At 37.8% G+C, this 18,374-nt stretch overlaps 1 protein-coding gene across 2 annotated transcripts in view; it reads left to right on the top strand.

Annotated features, from left to right (window-relative positions):
* PTDSS1 (phosphatidylserine synthase 1) overlaps nucleotides 1-18,374 on the top strand; it is a 32,342-nt gene that overhangs the window by 5,619 nt on the left and 8,349 nt on the right. For both annotated transcript variants that reach the window (XM_075141412.1, XM_075141411.1), the window contains exons 2-9: nucleotides 1-92; nucleotides 1,623-1,667; nucleotides 3,866-3,990; nucleotides 7,052-7,210; nucleotides 10,766-10,917; nucleotides 12,828-12,969; nucleotides 13,983-14,095; nucleotides 15,642-15,707. In XM_075141412.1, coding sequence (XP_074997513.1) covers nucleotides 1-92; nucleotides 1,623-1,667; nucleotides 3,866-3,990; nucleotides 7,052-7,210; nucleotides 10,766-10,917; nucleotides 12,828-12,969; nucleotides 13,983-14,095; nucleotides 15,642-15,707 — 894 coding nt within the window. The remainder of the gene's footprint in view (nucleotides 93-1,622; nucleotides 1,668-3,865; nucleotides 3,991-7,051; nucleotides 7,211-10,765; nucleotides 10,918-12,827; nucleotides 12,970-13,982; nucleotides 14,096-15,641; nucleotides 15,708-18,374) is intronic.

Here is an 18,374-nt window from a genome sequence, read left to right as displayed (position 1 = left end):
GGATGATTCTGTCCCAGAGGATAATATTTGGAGGGGCATCCTCTCTGTGATTTTCTTCTTTCTAATCATCAGTGTTCTAGCTTTTCCTAATGGTAAGTAAGCTTTATACTGTTTATACTTCACTTTTTGAAACATGTGAATTTCTCTTTATTGCCACTATATTTATTTTGATTTTTATTAAAATACCAATTTTTAATGTATTTTTTTCTTTGCTCTTTTGAATTCCTTTATGTTAAGGAACAGTCTAAAAATGGGTTGCAGTCATACTGAGTGGAGATAATGGTAAAATGTTATTTATAGCTTGTCTGTATCTAACAAGGAAGTCAGGTTCTCAAAATCAGTGTCTCTATTTGCAGGTGCACAGTTGCAGCTCAGATTGCTAAGTAATGATGCTGCCAGATCCTTAAATAATGTTTGAAAGGAGTCTGCCTCTGTGTTTTAACAGAAGTGTCATTCTACAAATTCTCAGAGATATAACACCTTACCAGAAGCTAGTGATAGTTTGAAATGGTCTAAGTCACATTGCAATGTAAAATCACAGTTGCTCAGTAAGGTTAAGTTGGACAAAAGTTTTGGTAATTGTGCGAGGAGCAGAAAGTGCAAAAAGGTAAAAACCCTTGTGTGACACTTAATTCTGTGGAGGAAATGCTGTCTTCCTGTTGTTTTTTTTTATTATTTATTTATTATTTACTTATTTTCAATTTTTACTTATTGCTGTCAGCAAAAGCATGATTCTTGGGCCAAGTCTAAACTGTCTCAGGATTGGCAGTGTTCAGGAAAAAAAACAGTGATTGTGCTCAGGGCAGCTTTGTACTTCAGAGTTGGGATGTGTTTTTCTCCTATTTTAAAAATCATTAATCCATACTTTTTACAAAGTGCTCCCTGAAAAACTGAATGCCAGAGAAAAATGAGCTTTATGCATACAATGGTGAAAGAGCAGTCCGCAGTGTGTGCTGAAAGTATTTGTTCAGCCACTTCTTGCTACTTAAATGTATGATTCATGTTTAGAGGCTTTCCAGTTTCACCAGACTTATCTTCTCTGCTCTTCACATTAACTGAGAGGTTTTTAATCTGATAAAGTCAGTTTAATCACTGGCTTTAAAGTAAATAATATTGACACTGGTGAAAAGCGTAGGTATCTTACTTCTTGTCATATATATGATACTCAGTTTGGAAGTTTTAGGAGGCCTGTTTGCATGGTTGTCTGAAGGCTAAGCACCATGTTTCTTTGCTAACACACAGAAATTTGTATTAGGTGACTTCATGGGGAGCAAGCCAAGTGTGAGCTGTGGTCTAGAAACCAGATCGAGAGATCCTCAGGTGACGCCTGATATATGGTGTCTGCTGAGTAAACAGCATACTACTGTTCTGGAAACAACTCCATAAAAATAATGGAAAATTTTGTCTATGCCCTACTAATTGGCAGTCTCCTTTTCCTCTCTGCTGTTACCATTTTTTTTATATTTTTTAACATAGAGCCCCAACTTTTGGGTATATTACATAGTTTGATGGAGAACTGGTCCATGCTCACGCCAAATCCTCATGTGAGATATACTCAAAAATATGTTATGTGGTTCTTATTGACTATCTTCTAATAAGCTTTTTTTTTTTACTGTCCACAGGACCCTTTACACGTCCCCACCCTGCAATATGGAGAATGGTTTTTGGTAAGTTTGAATTGTGTTTCTGACTTTTTCAGTGCTTCTGCAGGACCGACTGTTTTAACTTTCAGATGAATGGAATTGTCATGAAACATAATTGTGTATCAAACTTGTGTGAATGTCACTTCCCTCCCACTTCTGAGCAGTTGCTTATAATCTATTCTTAATTATGTTTGGGAATGTCATTGTAGTTACTCTGTATCAGGATGGTGTAAATTAAATCACCAGAAAGGAATCCTTCATTCTGATACTCTGTTTTAATCCTGTTTTGTGTTTATGCTTCCTAATCTCCTTCCCCTACATCCTTCCTACTGCCATCCCTTCCCACCCCAAAAAGGTTTGGGTTTTTTATAGCTACTGCATATACTATCTGACTTCTAACTAAATCCAGTTTAGTAGAGTGCTTCTTTTCATTATTGGCAAAATACGCTATTACTTTATGTGTTTATTAAATGGTATCATTGTATAGCTTAACATACATTTATTAATATTCTTAACATGTATATATTCATATTCTTATATGAATATATTCTTACATGAATATATTCATATTCTTATAATTTCAGCAAAAATACCTGTAAATATTAGTTGCATTCATAGTTTGGAAAATAATTCTGTTAACTACAGAACTAACTGAGTGAAATCCTGCTCTTTAAACATCTGAATTACATGGCAAAAACATAAGGAATTTTATTTTTAAGTAATTCAGGGTTCACAGAGCATATCCTAGACATTTGCAGAGAATTAGGCACATTTGATTTAAAAGCTGATCTGTTGCTTTTTAAGGGACTAACGTTTCTCTCTCCCGCCACCTTATATAGCTAAAAATAAGTAGCCTCCCGAAGTAGCTGATTACTCATCTGTTGACATTGAGAGAATACTGCTGATTAGATAGTAGTCGTTAAAGAATCCTGCTCCTTGTGAAGTTTGGGAAACACAGGTCCTATTGCTCCTTTCAGGTTTCAGCAAATGTAAAGTAAAAGGTCAATGTTGATACTGTCAGAGCTTGACCCCTTGTACTTTCAGGAAAAGGCTGCACGCAAAATCAAGAGCAACATTTTTCCCCAGGTAATTCTGCTTTTTCTGGCATGGCTTATTTAGCCATGCTTGAGGTCTCAGACCTGTTCAGTAGATGAAAGGCAGGAATAGTGTGTCCTCAACATTTCAGGATGCACCCTCCTGCAGGCTGTACTTCTTGTAGTAGTGTGGCATGTAGTATATATACTTTCTGTTCATGTGTTGTTCTCTAGCATACACTGGGGATTAATAACACATGAGTTCTGGTTATAGTTTAAAATATCTTTTTAGAATTGCAATAGTTTATTTTGGATGGCAGATACTAAGTTTAATCTTTCTGCCTTCCATGGCATTGCTGCAGTAAGTTTGAGTGCTAGACTATGGATACGGTGTTAGTGTTTATATGCCTCTTCCAAATGTGGTCTTAGATATCTGTGAACTTGTGAATAATGTAAAGATATGCTCCCAACAGCAGCTTCATCTACCCACAGATCTACACCTAGGACTCTTAACTTCTTACAAGTTTTTCTTTTTTAAAAAAATCCATATTCAGACATTGGGAGGAGAAAGGCGGTAGTCCCAAATGCAGTAGTGTTTCATAATTTATAATGGTGTGAAAACAAATAATAATCATCTTTATCTTTAAAAGCTTCAAACAGCAAATTTTCCAGCTCACAAAAGTAACTCAAGCATGCATTAGTTTATATTTATAATTACTCTTTATTGCCAGCATAGCTTAGAATTGCCAGGTGGGATTATTAAATTGATCTTTGTGTTGAAGTCTGCATATAGGCTTAGGGACCTGCATTAGTGAGACCAAGAATACTTAAAGCAAAGGGACAGAGCTAATCCAATCCTGGGGTCCTAATGTATCTCTTACTAAAGAACTTCCTGATCAGAGCCTTGTACTACTCGTATCTAGACTGATTTTGTTTTGATTGGGTTCATGCAGTTGAGCATATATTATATCACTTGAAACGGGAGGTGATATGAAGGGCTGAGTGCTCAGAGATTACCATCTGACTTGTGTCTCTTAGGCTTTTTTGCATGTAGTCACTATATGTAGAAAACTCATTTGTGCAAACTGGGTGTGTGTAGAGCAACAGTTTGAAAGCAGCTTTTTGGACTCTCTGTGTCCCAAGGAGTTTTGTGAGTGAACATGATTTTAAAGCTGAGTCTTTTTGCAGGTCTCAGTGTGCTCTATTTTCTGTTCCTGGTGTTCGTGCTCTTCCTTAACTTTGAGCAGGTAAAAGCAGTGATGTACTGGCTGGATCCTAATCTTCGATATGCCACAAGGGAAGCAGATATTATGGTATGTATCCTTGGCACTTTATTGGACATTTTGGCTACTTTAGGCATGTTTTACAAGAGTGGGAAGGGATAAATCTGAATTTGCTGGCATGAGCAGTACAAGTTTGTGCCTATACTTGACAGAGTCAACAAGCCTTTTGTATCAATATTTATTTACATTGAAATCAATTGGTGTGAAAAAAAGTCTTCTCTGTATGTTTTTTCTAATGCAGATGTTCAGATGAGCGTGCAGTCGGGAGCGAGAGATATGTTTGCACTGGGGTGGGTTTGGATTCCTTTTCCTTTAAATAATAGATATGAGCCTGGATGCTGAAAATAGACTCAGCAAGGTAGTATCTAAATGAGACCTATATGGTCTGTGTCCCCCAGATCAGGTTTTTTGATGCCACAATGCTGCACTTACTACTCTGAGCTTAGCACATGACCAGTATACTACTGAGTATGTGGAAATCCAGGTACAGCAACTGCAGGGCTCTGCTAAGCACTGGTGCTGTTACCATTGGGAAATTACTTCCATGGACCGTGATCTGGAGTGACACGGAAAGCCAGGCTTGTTCTTCTGCCTGTTGAGCAGCTTGCAAAGAGTTTTCAATACAGAGAACACTCCCCTTCAGGTGACGACACTAGAATTGAGGTAGTAAAAGGAGGCCTGGGAGAAGTATGTGAGGTATGTTGGGAGGCAGGCAGAAGAGGGTGTGAGCAGTTGAGCACCGAGCAAAAGAGGGTTACTGCATGGAGAGGCAAGAACTGCCAGTCTTGTCCTCTTCACTATCACATCAGATTACTGCCCACCACCTGACCAGAGTGCTTCCTTGCCCTTGGGTTTGTGCATCTGCGCACCATGGTGCTGTTATTGGACTCATGCCTCAAGAGTAAGGAAATACACTGACTGTCTTTGCCAAATAGAAATCTAGTGCGTATGCAAACTACTGCACAGCACCTAATCAGCAGTGGCTGCAAATTTCTGCGCTGCAGCACATAAGAGGGAATGGAAATCTTTACAGCGCAGTGAGCTTACATTAGTTGATTGATAGAGGGCTGCATACAGGCCCCTTACCTGGAAAACTCTGGATGCTTCAGGTCTGGACCTCAGCTGACCAGCAGTATGTGTTGTGCAGCTCCAGCATCCAGAGTAGAGCTGTGACTTTCTGTTCTGCCGGAGACGTGTGGTGGTGGTGAGGTGTGGGCAGCCTGCTGTTAGGGGGGTGGGAGGACACGTTGCTAAATGGAGCACGAGCATGGGGGTTAGTGGTGTTGCTGAGCAACAAAAGGGAGCTGAGAAGAGGAGTCTGTCGGTAAGTCAGATTCACCTGGCTCTCCTGTCATTTAAGTTAGAAATAAATAGATTGAAGTCAGGGGAGGAGTAGTATTACTACTGGCACAGAACCACAGTACAGCAGATTCCCTGACTGTAGCAGTCAGTGGAAACTTACTCTGTACTACTTTGCAATCCTGACACTGTCACTTAAAGTTGGAGTGAAGTTTAAAGTGCAACTATAATGAAGGCTGCAGCTTGGTCTCTTGCACAGGGCTGGCAAAGTTGCTTGAGTATAAAAGAAAGTTCAACACATTTCCCTGTATGACTGGCAGAGCTGCAGCTGGAAAGATGAGACAGAGGGGGAAAAAGCCCCAGTAAAAAGAAAAGCAAAAAAGCAAGAGCCCTGAAAAAAAGCTTACTTTTGGAGTAACCTCATTGTGTTCACTCATCACAGAATTTCACATATCACGGTGTAGCTAGGAGCCTGAACCTTCCATTGCGCATTCCATGCTTCCCATGCTGAAAAATGAGCCAGTTTCAGATCTCTTTGGGTACGTGCACTAAAGCTGCAGCTTTGCCATCCTTAGGACAGCTGGTGCACCTTTCTCTGAATGAGCAGCAGCACTGTCATGTGTGAAAAGCAATACCATGCTTTTATTGCTTCATGGAGCACCAGCAATAAGGGTTACCTACAGTTTCATAGTGGGACTGATGATAGAAGTATTTGTGGGACTTGCTGATAGAAGTATTTGTGTGAAATTGTGCATTCTTCTCTTTATGGAGACCAGGATTTAAATCTTTCTCTGTGATCCTCTTTTCAACTAGATCATGGTTCATTTGTGCGGGATTAGCAATAGTTCTGGCCTGAAAGAGAATCCTTTCTTAATTCAACAGCACTGAGCAGTGCTGTGTTGTCACCTGCAGGTGGCAATGTATATTTTAGGAGGATTGGAGAGCAAAGATTTTTTTTGAATGCGTATTTCCAGCTGGGAATACTTCACTTTGTGCCCAGTGGTGAGACAGAACCCCACAGACGCAGCCTCCTGATTTTTGATTTTTTTGTTGGGCAGTGATTTCTAGCACTTGCTATACAACATGAGAGAACACATTTCCTTTGTTATTGTGTTATTGATGACTAGGATATTAATTAATATTCTTAAGGAATCTGCCCCTCATCTGTGACAAAACAGTTGCAAGTTCCCTTTGATTTTTTTTTTTTTTTTTTTTTTAAATTCAGCCCTGTGACCGAACTTTCTCAGTATGAATGTGTTCTGGGAAATTGCTTTTGTGAGGAAAATAAGACACAAAAGATACTCCAATGAACATTGAGATGAGTAAAATAACATCACAAACTAGTGAGATTAGCCACTGATGAATCACATCTGAACACCAGACAGCATGAAAATGGGGAAAGGTGGTTATTTCAAATCAAAACCCCAAAGAAAAGCAAATAACTATTTTCTGGGGTATTGTTTGCTGTTTTTATTATTATTGATGTTATTGCTCCAGCTGTTCCTCTGTCTCATAAGAAATACATGCTCCTTCAGGCACCAAGGTCTATTCTATCTCCCTTTAAATTAGAGCTGTACTGTGATGACACTGAGTCTTAATACTGAAAGTTTTCCTGCAGAATTTAGAAGGATGAGAAAGTAGAATAATGTTTATTTTGATATCCTTATGATTTCAGGCTTGTTGCACTGAATAGAAAGAAGTTTCTTCTTTTTAGTGTTTCTAAAGTTGCCTGTTGATTGAGGTTTTTTGTTGTTGGTTTTTTTTTGGGTTTTTTTTTTTTTTTCATTAACAGGAGTATGCTGTGAACTGTCATGTTATCACCTGGGAGAGAATCCTCAGCCACTTCGATATATTTGCTTTTGGGCATTTCTGGGGCTGGGCTATGAAGGCTTTGCTGATCCGCAGCTATGGGCTGTGCTGGACTATTAGCATCACCTGGGAGCTCACTGAGGTAGACCACTCATTTATCTTAACTATAAGCAAATGTATGAGACTTGAATTGTTCTTGGGGGGAAGTGTGAATGTTACTAGAAGGATGACTCACTGGTTCTCAGTATAGATTTACATTTTAAGCCTTATAAACCAGATGCTGAGCAATTGATGCAGTTGCATCAGTGGACAACAGCAAGCTGGGGTTTAGGTAAGTGACTTACTACTACTTGAATAGGAGGAAAGTCTAGGCCAGCCTATTGGTGCCATCCATAATTTGTTTTTCTGCTGTTATGGGAGTCAACACTCATACTACTTCAGATGTTGACTAATATTCCCTGATTCAGAACAGTTGTTCCCCTTTTTCACCTTGCAATATCTGTGGTCTACTGTCATGATCCCCTTACCCCAAATACAACAGTATTACACATTGTGTATAGTTGTGCATACTGTACAGTGAAATGGAGTTGAGGGATCCCTGGGGAAAGTGTGAGGACCCCTGAGGAGAAGTCTATATGGAATGGAAAGACACCATTCGGTGTGTTGTTTTCTGTCGCGAGGCCTGAGTGCGTAGCCCTTCTTTTGTTAAGTTGTACTTAACAAAAGTTTAAGTTTAGTTTATTCATGTTCACTGACACAAAAATGTGATTTTTACTAGACCTGAATCTAAGCTGGTTCACATGCAGTGTAGTCCCCTGCCCCATGGTTCGGAGGACCACTGACTTATTTTTGTTACCTAGCTTTACCACAGTTCTCCCAAGCACATGCTTAACTTATTTGACTGTTGGCACTTTCAAATCCTATTTTGGATTAAAAAAAATACAGATACTTGACTTGTTTCAGTCAGTTGACTGTTGCTTGGACTGCTGGTCCTTATTGTTAGATCTGCTTTAAGAATTCAAGCTGATTAATTGTTACTCTAGATATTTTCATTTGCATGTAACCTAGAGCTTGATTAGTAGAATATGTGTCACCTAAAATCCAGAGATGCATTTCTATAAAAATGAGTTTAATTTCATTATATTCTTTGATTCGACAATTCAGAAGAAAAAAATAAAAATCCAATTTTTATCAGCTTTTGGGACAGCATAGTCTAACCTGTCACACTTAAAATACTAAGTGTAGATGTAAACATCTGAATTTAGTCTTTAAAATCATAGTTTTCTGTAGAGCTTGCTATCTTGAGAATGCTTGGCTCATCTGACAAGGCATTTATAATTCAGAAACATAGATAAGGATTTAGCTGTCTAAAATTAAACTTCTGGGTTTGAAAATACTGGTGCCACGAGTTCCTTTTCAAAACATGTTTTTTTTCTGTGGCATTGAAGGATATGCTGTTTTCTAAGCTATTTTGAAACTGCTTAAGATTGGGAATTCACAAGTACCCATCCACAGAAAACAACTTTGCTAGTTATTGTAGTCATTTTTTCCCCTCTGGAAAAGAATAAATTTCGATTTTGTTTTACATGCATTCTTATCGTTCAGTTGATCATCACACAACCATCGTCTTCAATTTGACACTGCATGAGGTGTTTAGTATTCCCTGTTGTTGAAAGGCAGATTATTGGAACAGACAACGTGTTGGGTAAGGTACAACATACAGAGAGGTTATCACCACTCAAATGGAATTTTAATGAATTAGTTAATTCAGGAAAGTCATTAGAAATCTACAGAAGTTACCAGGGCAGTTACGTCGGGATTTAGCTCTGCATCTCCTATTAGCATTAATGGATTTCGGCTGGCTCCCCATTCTGAAATGGGACACTTGGCTCATGCTCCATACTATCAGATTAAAGTTGGGATGCAGGCAGACCTCGGTCTCTCATTCTGAGAAAACAGCTCACACAATAGAGATGGTCTGGCCAACACCTGTGCTCTGGTTTTTGCTGCCTTATTACCTGTAACTTCTGGTGTCTTTGACTGGATTATTGCAGGTTGAGATTCGTAGCCTAGTGCCCTTTTCAGGTTAAATTAATTTAAAGCATGAAAGGGAAAGTGTAGCAGGATAATGAGCAACATTGTATAGCTTGGGTCCTGAAGAGAAATTCAAATTTTCTTTTCTACAGGTTGAAATTCCCATAGCCTTGTCAAAGAAAAACAAGTTTCTTTGCTATACTTCTGCAAGAGGAACTGTCATTGTCAAATCAGTCACTGTAATTTATTATAACTGGACCAGTATTAATTCTTGCTGTATACAGAAAACATTCTTCTTCTTCCTTTTCCCACATCTGATTTTTTTCAATATTTTATTTATATATCTGTTAACAAAAGATATTTTATTACAGAATCATACCAATAATCTTCCACAGACATGTATGTACATTAACTGACAAAAATTGTACTATTTATGTGGAGGTAAGAATATTCTTTAGTTTGCTATGTGTTTTGTTAAGCATATCTTGAGTATTCCAAAGGGACTGCTTAACACATGGCTGTCTTGATTTCCAGTCCACAGCTAACTTTTTCAGACTTTTTTTTGGATTGCTGTGATTTTTCTTGTAGAATAGAGAATACAATTATTTTCTCTTAAAGGAGAATGAGAGGCACTGAATCCTTTTCTAGCTCTTAGTAAATTATGTTTATATCTTGCCTTAATTCTGGCCGGTTGTTCTCCTTCACTCTATCAGAAGTATAAAATCACCAAATGTATCTGTAAATACATTTAATTGCCTTACTAATGCCTCGTAGTGGTCTTCAGTTAAGTTGAGTATTCAGAACGGAACAGATTGCTTCAGAGATAAATGATTTGTGCATTTTCCAGGGGAAATCTTTAAGGGACTGAATATGTTTTAACATATCCAGATAGCGTCAGCTTTTCAGTCTGATGTTGGTTTGTTTCTGGCCTATTTTCCAGTATCTTCGTTGTAAAAGTACCTTCATCATTAGTGCTTAGCAGAGACCAAGCAGGAAGGGAGAGTGGAATATCCTCTTAACTTCCTGAACCATTCTGGATCATGTATAGCAGCAAAGCTTGTAGTGTCTGAAATATTGGTGAACTCTTAATCTTTTTACAGTTACTAAATTTCCTAAAAATAGTAAATGAAAGAAAGAGTTTTGAAGTAGAACAAGTCTTAAGTCCTGAACTTCAACATGCTTTAGTACTGACAGTTGTTACAAATGCATCTGTTCTACTTACTGCATCTTGTTGCTGGTTTAGAAAACATACTTCTTAAAACTATTCAGCAAAAATAAAACTAAGATTCTCTTCAATTTATTTTTTCAAAGCACAAACCACCTTCTTTCCTCCAAGAAATGCAGTAGTTTAGCTTGTTTCATGCATTTCTATGAATGTTCTGTGTTCATTTCTATGAATCATCTTTGAGAGGCCAAGAGTTGCATGATATCCTTATATACAGCATAGCCCCAACAGGGGACGGTGAGAAGGAAACCTCTGATGTCTTGTGTGGTTCTATCCAAGGCGTTCTGAAGTTAATGGAAGGATGCCCATCAAATTTCAGTGGTCGTGGCTCATGTCCTTTAAGTACTGAAAAGCTGATTTTTAATGTGTACTTAAAAAGTGAATTTATATGATTTCTGTGCTGTTCCTCATCTAGAATCTTTTTGCTGTATTCTGTAGCTCTTCTTCATGCACCTTCTGCCTAATTTTGCTGAATGCTGGTGGGATCAAGTCATTTTGGACATCCTGCTTTGTAACGGGGGTGGCATCTGGTTGGGCATGGTAGTTTGTCGTTTCTTGGAGATGAGGACCTATCACTGGGCAAGCTTCAAGTAGGTCTAAATTAAAGCTTGATAAACATTATGTTTGATGTTATAATATTAAATTTATTTCCTTGGGAAATAGACCTCCTTTGCATATGTAAAATGCATGTGGTATAGAAATAGCATGCAATCTGTGTGTGCTGACAATGCTGTAAATTTATTTTAAATGTTAAAAATCCATCTCACAGTAATGCTACTGTACAGCATATATTTGTAAATATGATTATGTATATATAATTTTCCTTTGCAATCGAAGTTACAAGCATTGATGCCAAATGAAAATATAAAGTAGTAAAGCTATTTGCGTTTTCAGTTTATTTTATACAAGTAAAACTTGGAAGAAGGCAGTGAACAAATCAAATTGTAATTGTTTTCTCATTATACAATGTTTTTAAACTAGATTTGGGCTCACCTTTGAGGCATTAGTGTGGCAATCTGTCAGCACTGGTTGTAATTGCAGAAGAGGAATCAGGCTGATTGTACCTGTGCTGTGAATTGCCTTACCCCATTGCTGACCCTCTAAAATAAATGGAGTAATTGCAAAATAAAGCAGCGTTTGTTGTATAAAAGGCAACAGCTTGTGGCCTAGTAAGTGTCAGTTCCTAGCTGTCCAGGTATAGTTTCTTCCATAGTTTTTTGCCCCTCTCCTGCCTTCTTCCCTGCCAGTTGGTGGCAAGCATGGTTATCTGCACGTTACCGATGCTGTAGATGAAACAGGATCAAGTACAATGAATTGCCAAAGGGTATTGCCTTGAGAGATGGAAAAGGAGCTCAAATCTTGACTTCCAAATTTGTGCCCTACATGAACTTCTGTACTACTTTTCTTTTCTTGCTCACAAATTTGTTAATTTCTCTGAGAACCATCCAAGCCTTTAGTCTCAATTCAATTTTCCTGCATTTCAATTTAGAAGGAATAATAAGCATTATAGAGTTGATGGTCCCTCTGTTTTTAGAGAGTTCACTGAAAGTTAAAACAGCAGAGTATCTATGGCAGGACTAGTCTTTATTGTCTTCATGGAATAATTTTTCCTCACATTCTTTTAAATGCATGAGTAGATTTTTTGGACCTTTAATATGAAGAGGAGCTGCATAGAATGAGAAGCTTTTGCTTGTGCCCCTTTGTTTTCTTTTCTTTTTTCATTGAATAAACACAGTTCTCAAAGATTAGAAGGTTCCCCCTTCTGAAGGAACACTAGCAGTGCTAGAAGTCAGTTTTCACCCTTTTACTTCCCTTTGGAACATCCTTTGGATGCTGTTGCTCATCTGAATTAATGTTATCAAAAGCAAGAACCAGTAACGCATCTGTCAGATGAACCTCCATTCACATCCCCTTTCAAAAGGGAATTTAAAAGCCTTCTAGCTTTTAACAGTGCTATCGTATCTCTCCAGAAGATTCGCATGCATCTATCTGATATCAGAACAGCAGGGGTTGTCTGTGCTGGAAGTGCAGCATTTTCAAACCTGTGGAGCCAGCCCTTTATACAATTAATGAATAATGAATCTGACAGATTCTTGAAGGATTGATGACAGTGAGCTCTAGAACAAGGAGTCTTTGGGTAAGAGCAGTGGCAGCATAGACTAGGAAGAAATATCCTCTAGATTTTCTAAGGGGTTTGCAGAATCGCAATCCTTGTTTCTTTCCTTCATGGAGAGAACGATAGATACGTTTTGTAGTTAGTTACTGACTGAGGATAGAGGAGGGTGGACTTTTGTAGCAGAATGCATCCTCACTGAAATTCTTAATGGATTATATTTCTTAATTCACCCTTGCCTGGTAACACAGTTGTGTCTGTGAAGATCTCTGCTGTCCAGCGAAAAAGTGTGATTGTTCTGAAACATCAGTAACATGGCTATTGCTTTTTTTTTTTCTTTTTTCTTGCATATTCCTTGTATTTACTCCAGCCATTCTCTTTCTCTAGGGACATTCACACAACCACAGGGAAAATCAAAAGAGCTGTATTGCAGTTCACCCCAGCCAGCTGGACCTATGTCCGCTGGTTTGATCCTAAGTCTTCATTTCAAAGAGTCGCTGGAATCTACCTTTTCATGATCATTTGGCAGGTAAGAAATAAATTCTGTGAAATCAAAGCTGCCATCAGCTCAGTTATTGGCGGTGTTTGGCTAGAAGATAGCCTAATGCAATGTATATCCATCACTGAAATACACAGTTAAATGAATTGATAATGCAGAATTGGTCAGGGCATTGTTCACGGCATTTACATGATAGTTCAGGAGTGTAATTACAGAATCTGTGGGAAAAAAAACAAATATTACAGATGGCTGTACTGGCCATCAGATTGCTCTTTGCAATTGATACAGTTTTAAAAACTGCTAGACAGTGGGGTTTTGGAGTGGGTTGGGTTTTTTTATTTTGGTTTTGTTGTGTGGGGTTTTTTTGTTGGTGTTTTGTGGGTTGGTGTTGGGGTTTTTTTTGTGTTTTTTTGGTTTTTTTTTTTTCTTCTTTCCCGTTGACTGTGGATGGATCACTTGATACTCAGAATTCTGGCCTTGATCCAGCAAGACTCCACAATATGTCCGAACTGCTTTGGTGCTTCATCATGCAAATGCTAGCAGACTTCACTAAAACTGTTGTTGTTGTTGTTGTTGTTGTTGTTTTTTGTTTGTTTTTTTTTTTAATTTGCTGAATTTACTTTTTAAAAGGAGAACTGGAAGTGTTTGATATGCTTTTTTTTTTTTGTTTAATATGATCTCTTCTACTCCTCTACCAAATTTGCCTCAGTCATTCATACCTGATTTAGGATATGAAAGTTATCAGAAGACCTCTGCAGTGTGAATTAGTGTCTGGTCCCTTAATGCGTTTCTGGAAAGAGAGCAAGTATTTTCATAGAGGTGTCTAGGGGATAATTCTTTGTTTTACTAGTATATTCCTTGCTTGTCTTAGAGCAGGAATCTTAGACTCTTTAAATCCTCAATCGAACCAGCAGGGCTATTGTAGAGCATAGTTTTCCTTCCGTGTTTTAGTTTCCATATCAATCTTTGCACATTTTCTGTAGTAACTCATTAAGAGTTATGTAAGTTGAACACTATTAACTAACTTTTTTTTTTTTCCCTAGCTGACGGAGTTGAACACATTCTTTTTGAAACATATCTTTGTGTTCCAAGCAAGCCACCCTTTAAGCTGGGGGAGAATTCTCTTCATAGGAATCATTACAGCACCCACTGTGAGGTAATTTTGGTTGCCATGGTGTTTTTTCTTCAGTTTAAAGTAGCTTGACTTCTAGGCACCCAAGAACTGCATATTGTTGGTGAATAAGTACAGCACATTTCAAGAAATTTATGCTTTTGCCACCATGAAAAGCAAAACAATCATCACTTTTCAATAAAGTGTATTTTCTGGGAAGAAAACTAATAAGGTAAAATGTATATAAACATCTGTGTTTCCATAGGGATGCAGAACCAGTCTGTTCCATCTTCTGTTTGTATAGCATCTCCCTGTTTTGTGAGTTAGCTGCATATGGTATCCTTGAGGACTGCATGTGAAAGTATCAAAGCTGATGAGTCAGATGCTCACAAAAGTGTAGATGAGGAAAAATAGAGCTTTGTTTTTTCTAACTGAGCTCCTTATTCTGTTTGTCTACAGGAAATATTAGCATGCTATAAGAAAAAATAGGGCATTACCATATTCTGAGTAACAGAACAGTATATATGCAGTGTTAACAGTTGTATAGAAACATTAACCTGCTTTTGGTCATGCACGCTGTTTCACGTTGCTAGCAGAGTCCCCTTAATTTTTCTTTTTCCCTGTGACAGCTGGCAGTAGACAGAATGCACACAGTTCTGAAGTTAGAGGCAGGGAATTTCCCATTCATGAGTAAAGTGACATTACCTTGGACAGTTAAATGGCAGCCATGCATTGGTTTATTCCTAAAATACAGCTGTTAGTGTTTCAAGTTATGTGCAATGATTTCACACTGTTAATTAAATCACCTTAAACATCCTATAAGCTCCTGTGTAGGTGAGCTTTTAAGTATTTTTCTGGCACTTGCCAACCTCTAGAAGTCTTTATTCTTAAACAATCCTTGTATTCTTGGATTAATAACACTTCTCTTCCCCATCTGTCAGTGGAAATCAGAGACAGAGACTGAGAAAAGGAACTTTGGTTCCACTTCTTTGGAATTCCCCTCTCTAAACTCTTAAAATTTAGGAGCATAAAGAGCATAAAGAACAGAGCAGAATGGTCTCCAGACTGTTTTCAAAATTGTGAGAAATTCTACTCTGTTCTTGAGAGGAAAACATGCCAGTGGTTAGAGCACTCACCCAGGATATGGAATAGCCATATTCAATTTCTTTCAAGATTCAAACCCACATCTGTCAAGAAAATGCAATTGCTAATAAATTGAAGACGAACTTTGGAAAAAGTGGGGGATTCTTTAATTCTTTTGAAGGTGTTGCACTTTGCCTAAAGTAATTGGAGATTCAGTGGAGAGGCAGGAGACAAATATGTAGCTTTGTTAGCCTACTAGTTTGGATACTTTCCCAGTTTTTGCTCTTAGGATTGTTTTCTGTGTTGTTTCAAGCTATTCGATCTATGTGATAATCTATCCTACTAGAATTGAAGCCATCTGGTAGACATCCAGCGTGATTGCATGTGATTTTAACCATGGCACTTCATTTTCAGTATAGATACATTTGTAACATAAACTTGTTTTCTAAATGTAAATACTCTGGGGACTTTCAACTTCACTGAAGAATTTTGTGGTTTCCCTTCTCAGGCAATACTACGCGTACCTCACAGATACACAGTGCAAGAGGGTGGGAACTCAGTGCTGGGTGTTCGGGTAAGTGTTCTTGCTGCATTCTTGAAGCACTTGGACAAGTGTTAAGTATGAGTCCAGCACAGGAACAGGCTTTGCATGAAGCCAGTCCTTGCCTTGTGTTGTTTTTAGTATAAAGAAGAGTATGGAGAGATTTTCTTTTTTTTGCAAGTTCAGAGGAAAGGAAAATTCTGGATTTGGAGGTAGAACATGGGAAGTGATGGAATGAGTAAGGAGAAGAACAGAAGGAAGAACTAGAAACTGCTGGATAAAGCTAGGCTCCTTCAAAGTAGCATTGGCCTTGCTGCCCATATTCTCAGTCAGGTGAGAAGGATAAAGCTTTTGCCTCTACCGCTTGCCTGTCATCGTAGCAATGTTTACCTGGCTGTCCAGGTAGGCATTGCTGCTGTTAGCGGAATCACAACAGAAGACAGTGAAAGAAACAACGGTTATCAACTATTTCTATACTATTCTCAAAGAGTGAAAAGAATAACGCTATGAATGATGGTTACCTTGGCTACAATCTTTCAACATGTCTCTTGGAAGAGACCTTTAAATGAAGAGTTTGCATGATTGCTTCTGGTGAGAACTTCCTTCTCCAGATGGCTTGATTAAAATTACTGTTCTGGAAACCTAAAGCATATGCTATTGTAGCATTGTAAAAGCTTCTTGTAAAAAAGCAGTGTAGTAGTGTCCCTTTTGATTTATGACTTGGAAGCTTACAAATGGGAAAACATGAAAGATCCTAAATCACGTCTTAAAGAAAAAAAAAAGTATTTTAAGGTACTCTTCAAAAAATCAATTTCTGATGGCAATGATTTTAAATTAAAACAGCCGTTTCATTCTCTTTGTCAAGATTAGTGTATATCTTATTTCCAGAATTGTCTGAAACATTTTCGTGTTTAATAGAAGAATCTATTACTGTTTTAAATTGGAATAGCGTTTCAATGAGCCATAAAATACTCAGATCTAATTTAGAGACAGTGCTCTGGCAAACTTACCTCACCTTTACTGTGAGTCTCAGGGATGTTACACAGTTTTAGGAACAGTGCTGGGCTGGAAGGCATGTTTCCAGATGCACTACACCACCGTAAAGAATACTGCTTTCTCAACATTTAGTTGAGATGAGAGCAGAGCATGCTGCAACGTAATTGAAGGGATTTCTACTCTTGTTTAAATGAGCCCTGGAGAACATGACACATGTCGTCTTGGGTTTGGCTGGGCTTAAATATTCACCTCTTTCACTGACTTATCACCTTCCTGGATGGATCTATTACTGTCTTCAACTCATGACCGTAACATCCAATGGACATACACAAGGTAGTAACTCTATTCTTGTTTGGTTTTACTGGTGCTGAGTAGGAATTGATAATATTTCCCCTAAGCCTAAATCTCCTTACTTAGGGAGGATCCCCCTCCTCAAAACATTATGATTCCTAAAGAGAGTCTGTAACATGCACAGTCCTTAAAAAAGCATTGGATTTGTGTAATGATCATGGCAGAGTAACCTGTCTTTCTGGGTTTGATGTGGATGGTGCTTGAGTACTGAAGATAACTAATTAATCACACAGTTAATATGACTACTTAATTTACAATTAGAATCAAATAACCTTGCTCTTGTGCATAAACATCCTAGTAGTTACAGATCAACTGTATTAATATTTTGAAGATAAGCTTTTGAATACACACATGTTACTGAAATCTGTATTGAAATGATTCAGTAATTGAGATGTTTGTATGAAAAAGGAAATTTTCTCAACTATAGATGGTAATTTTAGAGTCTTATAGAAGACACATTTTAAACAATTTTATAATTTTGGGGGAAGAATTTTCAAGTTCTGCATTATGAAGAAAGAAAGATGAACTTCTGTTTCATCTAAGAGAAAGAATGTAAACATATCCTTTTGCAAACTGAAGGGAAATATGATGCTGAATGTTTGCCTTCTGGCTCTGAAAAATTGTTAAGGATTACAGAAACCATCATCCTTGGTTCAAAGCTCTCACTGAACACATTAATGTAATATATGTCAATAAATAGATGCCCAAATATCTCTTTATGATCGCATAATAAGAACTGCAATAGAGTATTCACCTACAGTCCGATCTAATCTTGGGAAACGTGCATGGAGTAAGTATTCTCCTTGACACTGCTTGCTTCTGTAATCTGCTAAAAAAAACAGAGCAACTCTAGGAGTTCCTGTTGTTTGTTGGAAAAGCAGCACTCTTCCAGTAATTTAACTATCCAGAATATAATTTCTGAAGCAGTTAAAAGCAAGTATCTGGAATATTCATATCTGTAGTGATCAAGACACACTTTTAAAGGCACAAATTGAATTTGTAACAGCCTAACCATGGGAATAATTAAAATTAGTGCCTTGCATTGGTATGAAACCGTGTTCTCTGTGACTTGATGTATACTGTAGCATCACTCTCAACAGATGGACAGTAAGTGACGTAAGGCATGAACAAGGCCAGTGCAACAGGTCTGCTGGACATTGCACTGTTTTCATTAAGATGAAGCCTTTCAAAAATAGAGTATCTGTCAGAATGTTACAAGACCATTTTGATTGAATAAAAACTTAGTGTCTTTAGTTCTGTTGAGTATTCTCATCACCCTTCAGTAGGACACTAACACCTTTCACTGTTAGTATTCTTCTATCTTTTGATTTACCACTTCTTTAACTGTAATAG

This window comes from Calonectris borealis, chromosome 2, assembly GCF_964195595.1.
Source record: "Calonectris borealis chromosome 2, bCalBor7.hap1.2, whole genome shotgun sequence".
NCBI lineage: Eukaryota > Metazoa > Chordata > Aves > Procellariiformes > Procellariidae > Calonectris > Calonectris borealis.
The sequence above is the reverse complement of the archived record's forward strand: the minus strand, read 5'-3'. Positions and strand labels throughout refer to the sequence as shown.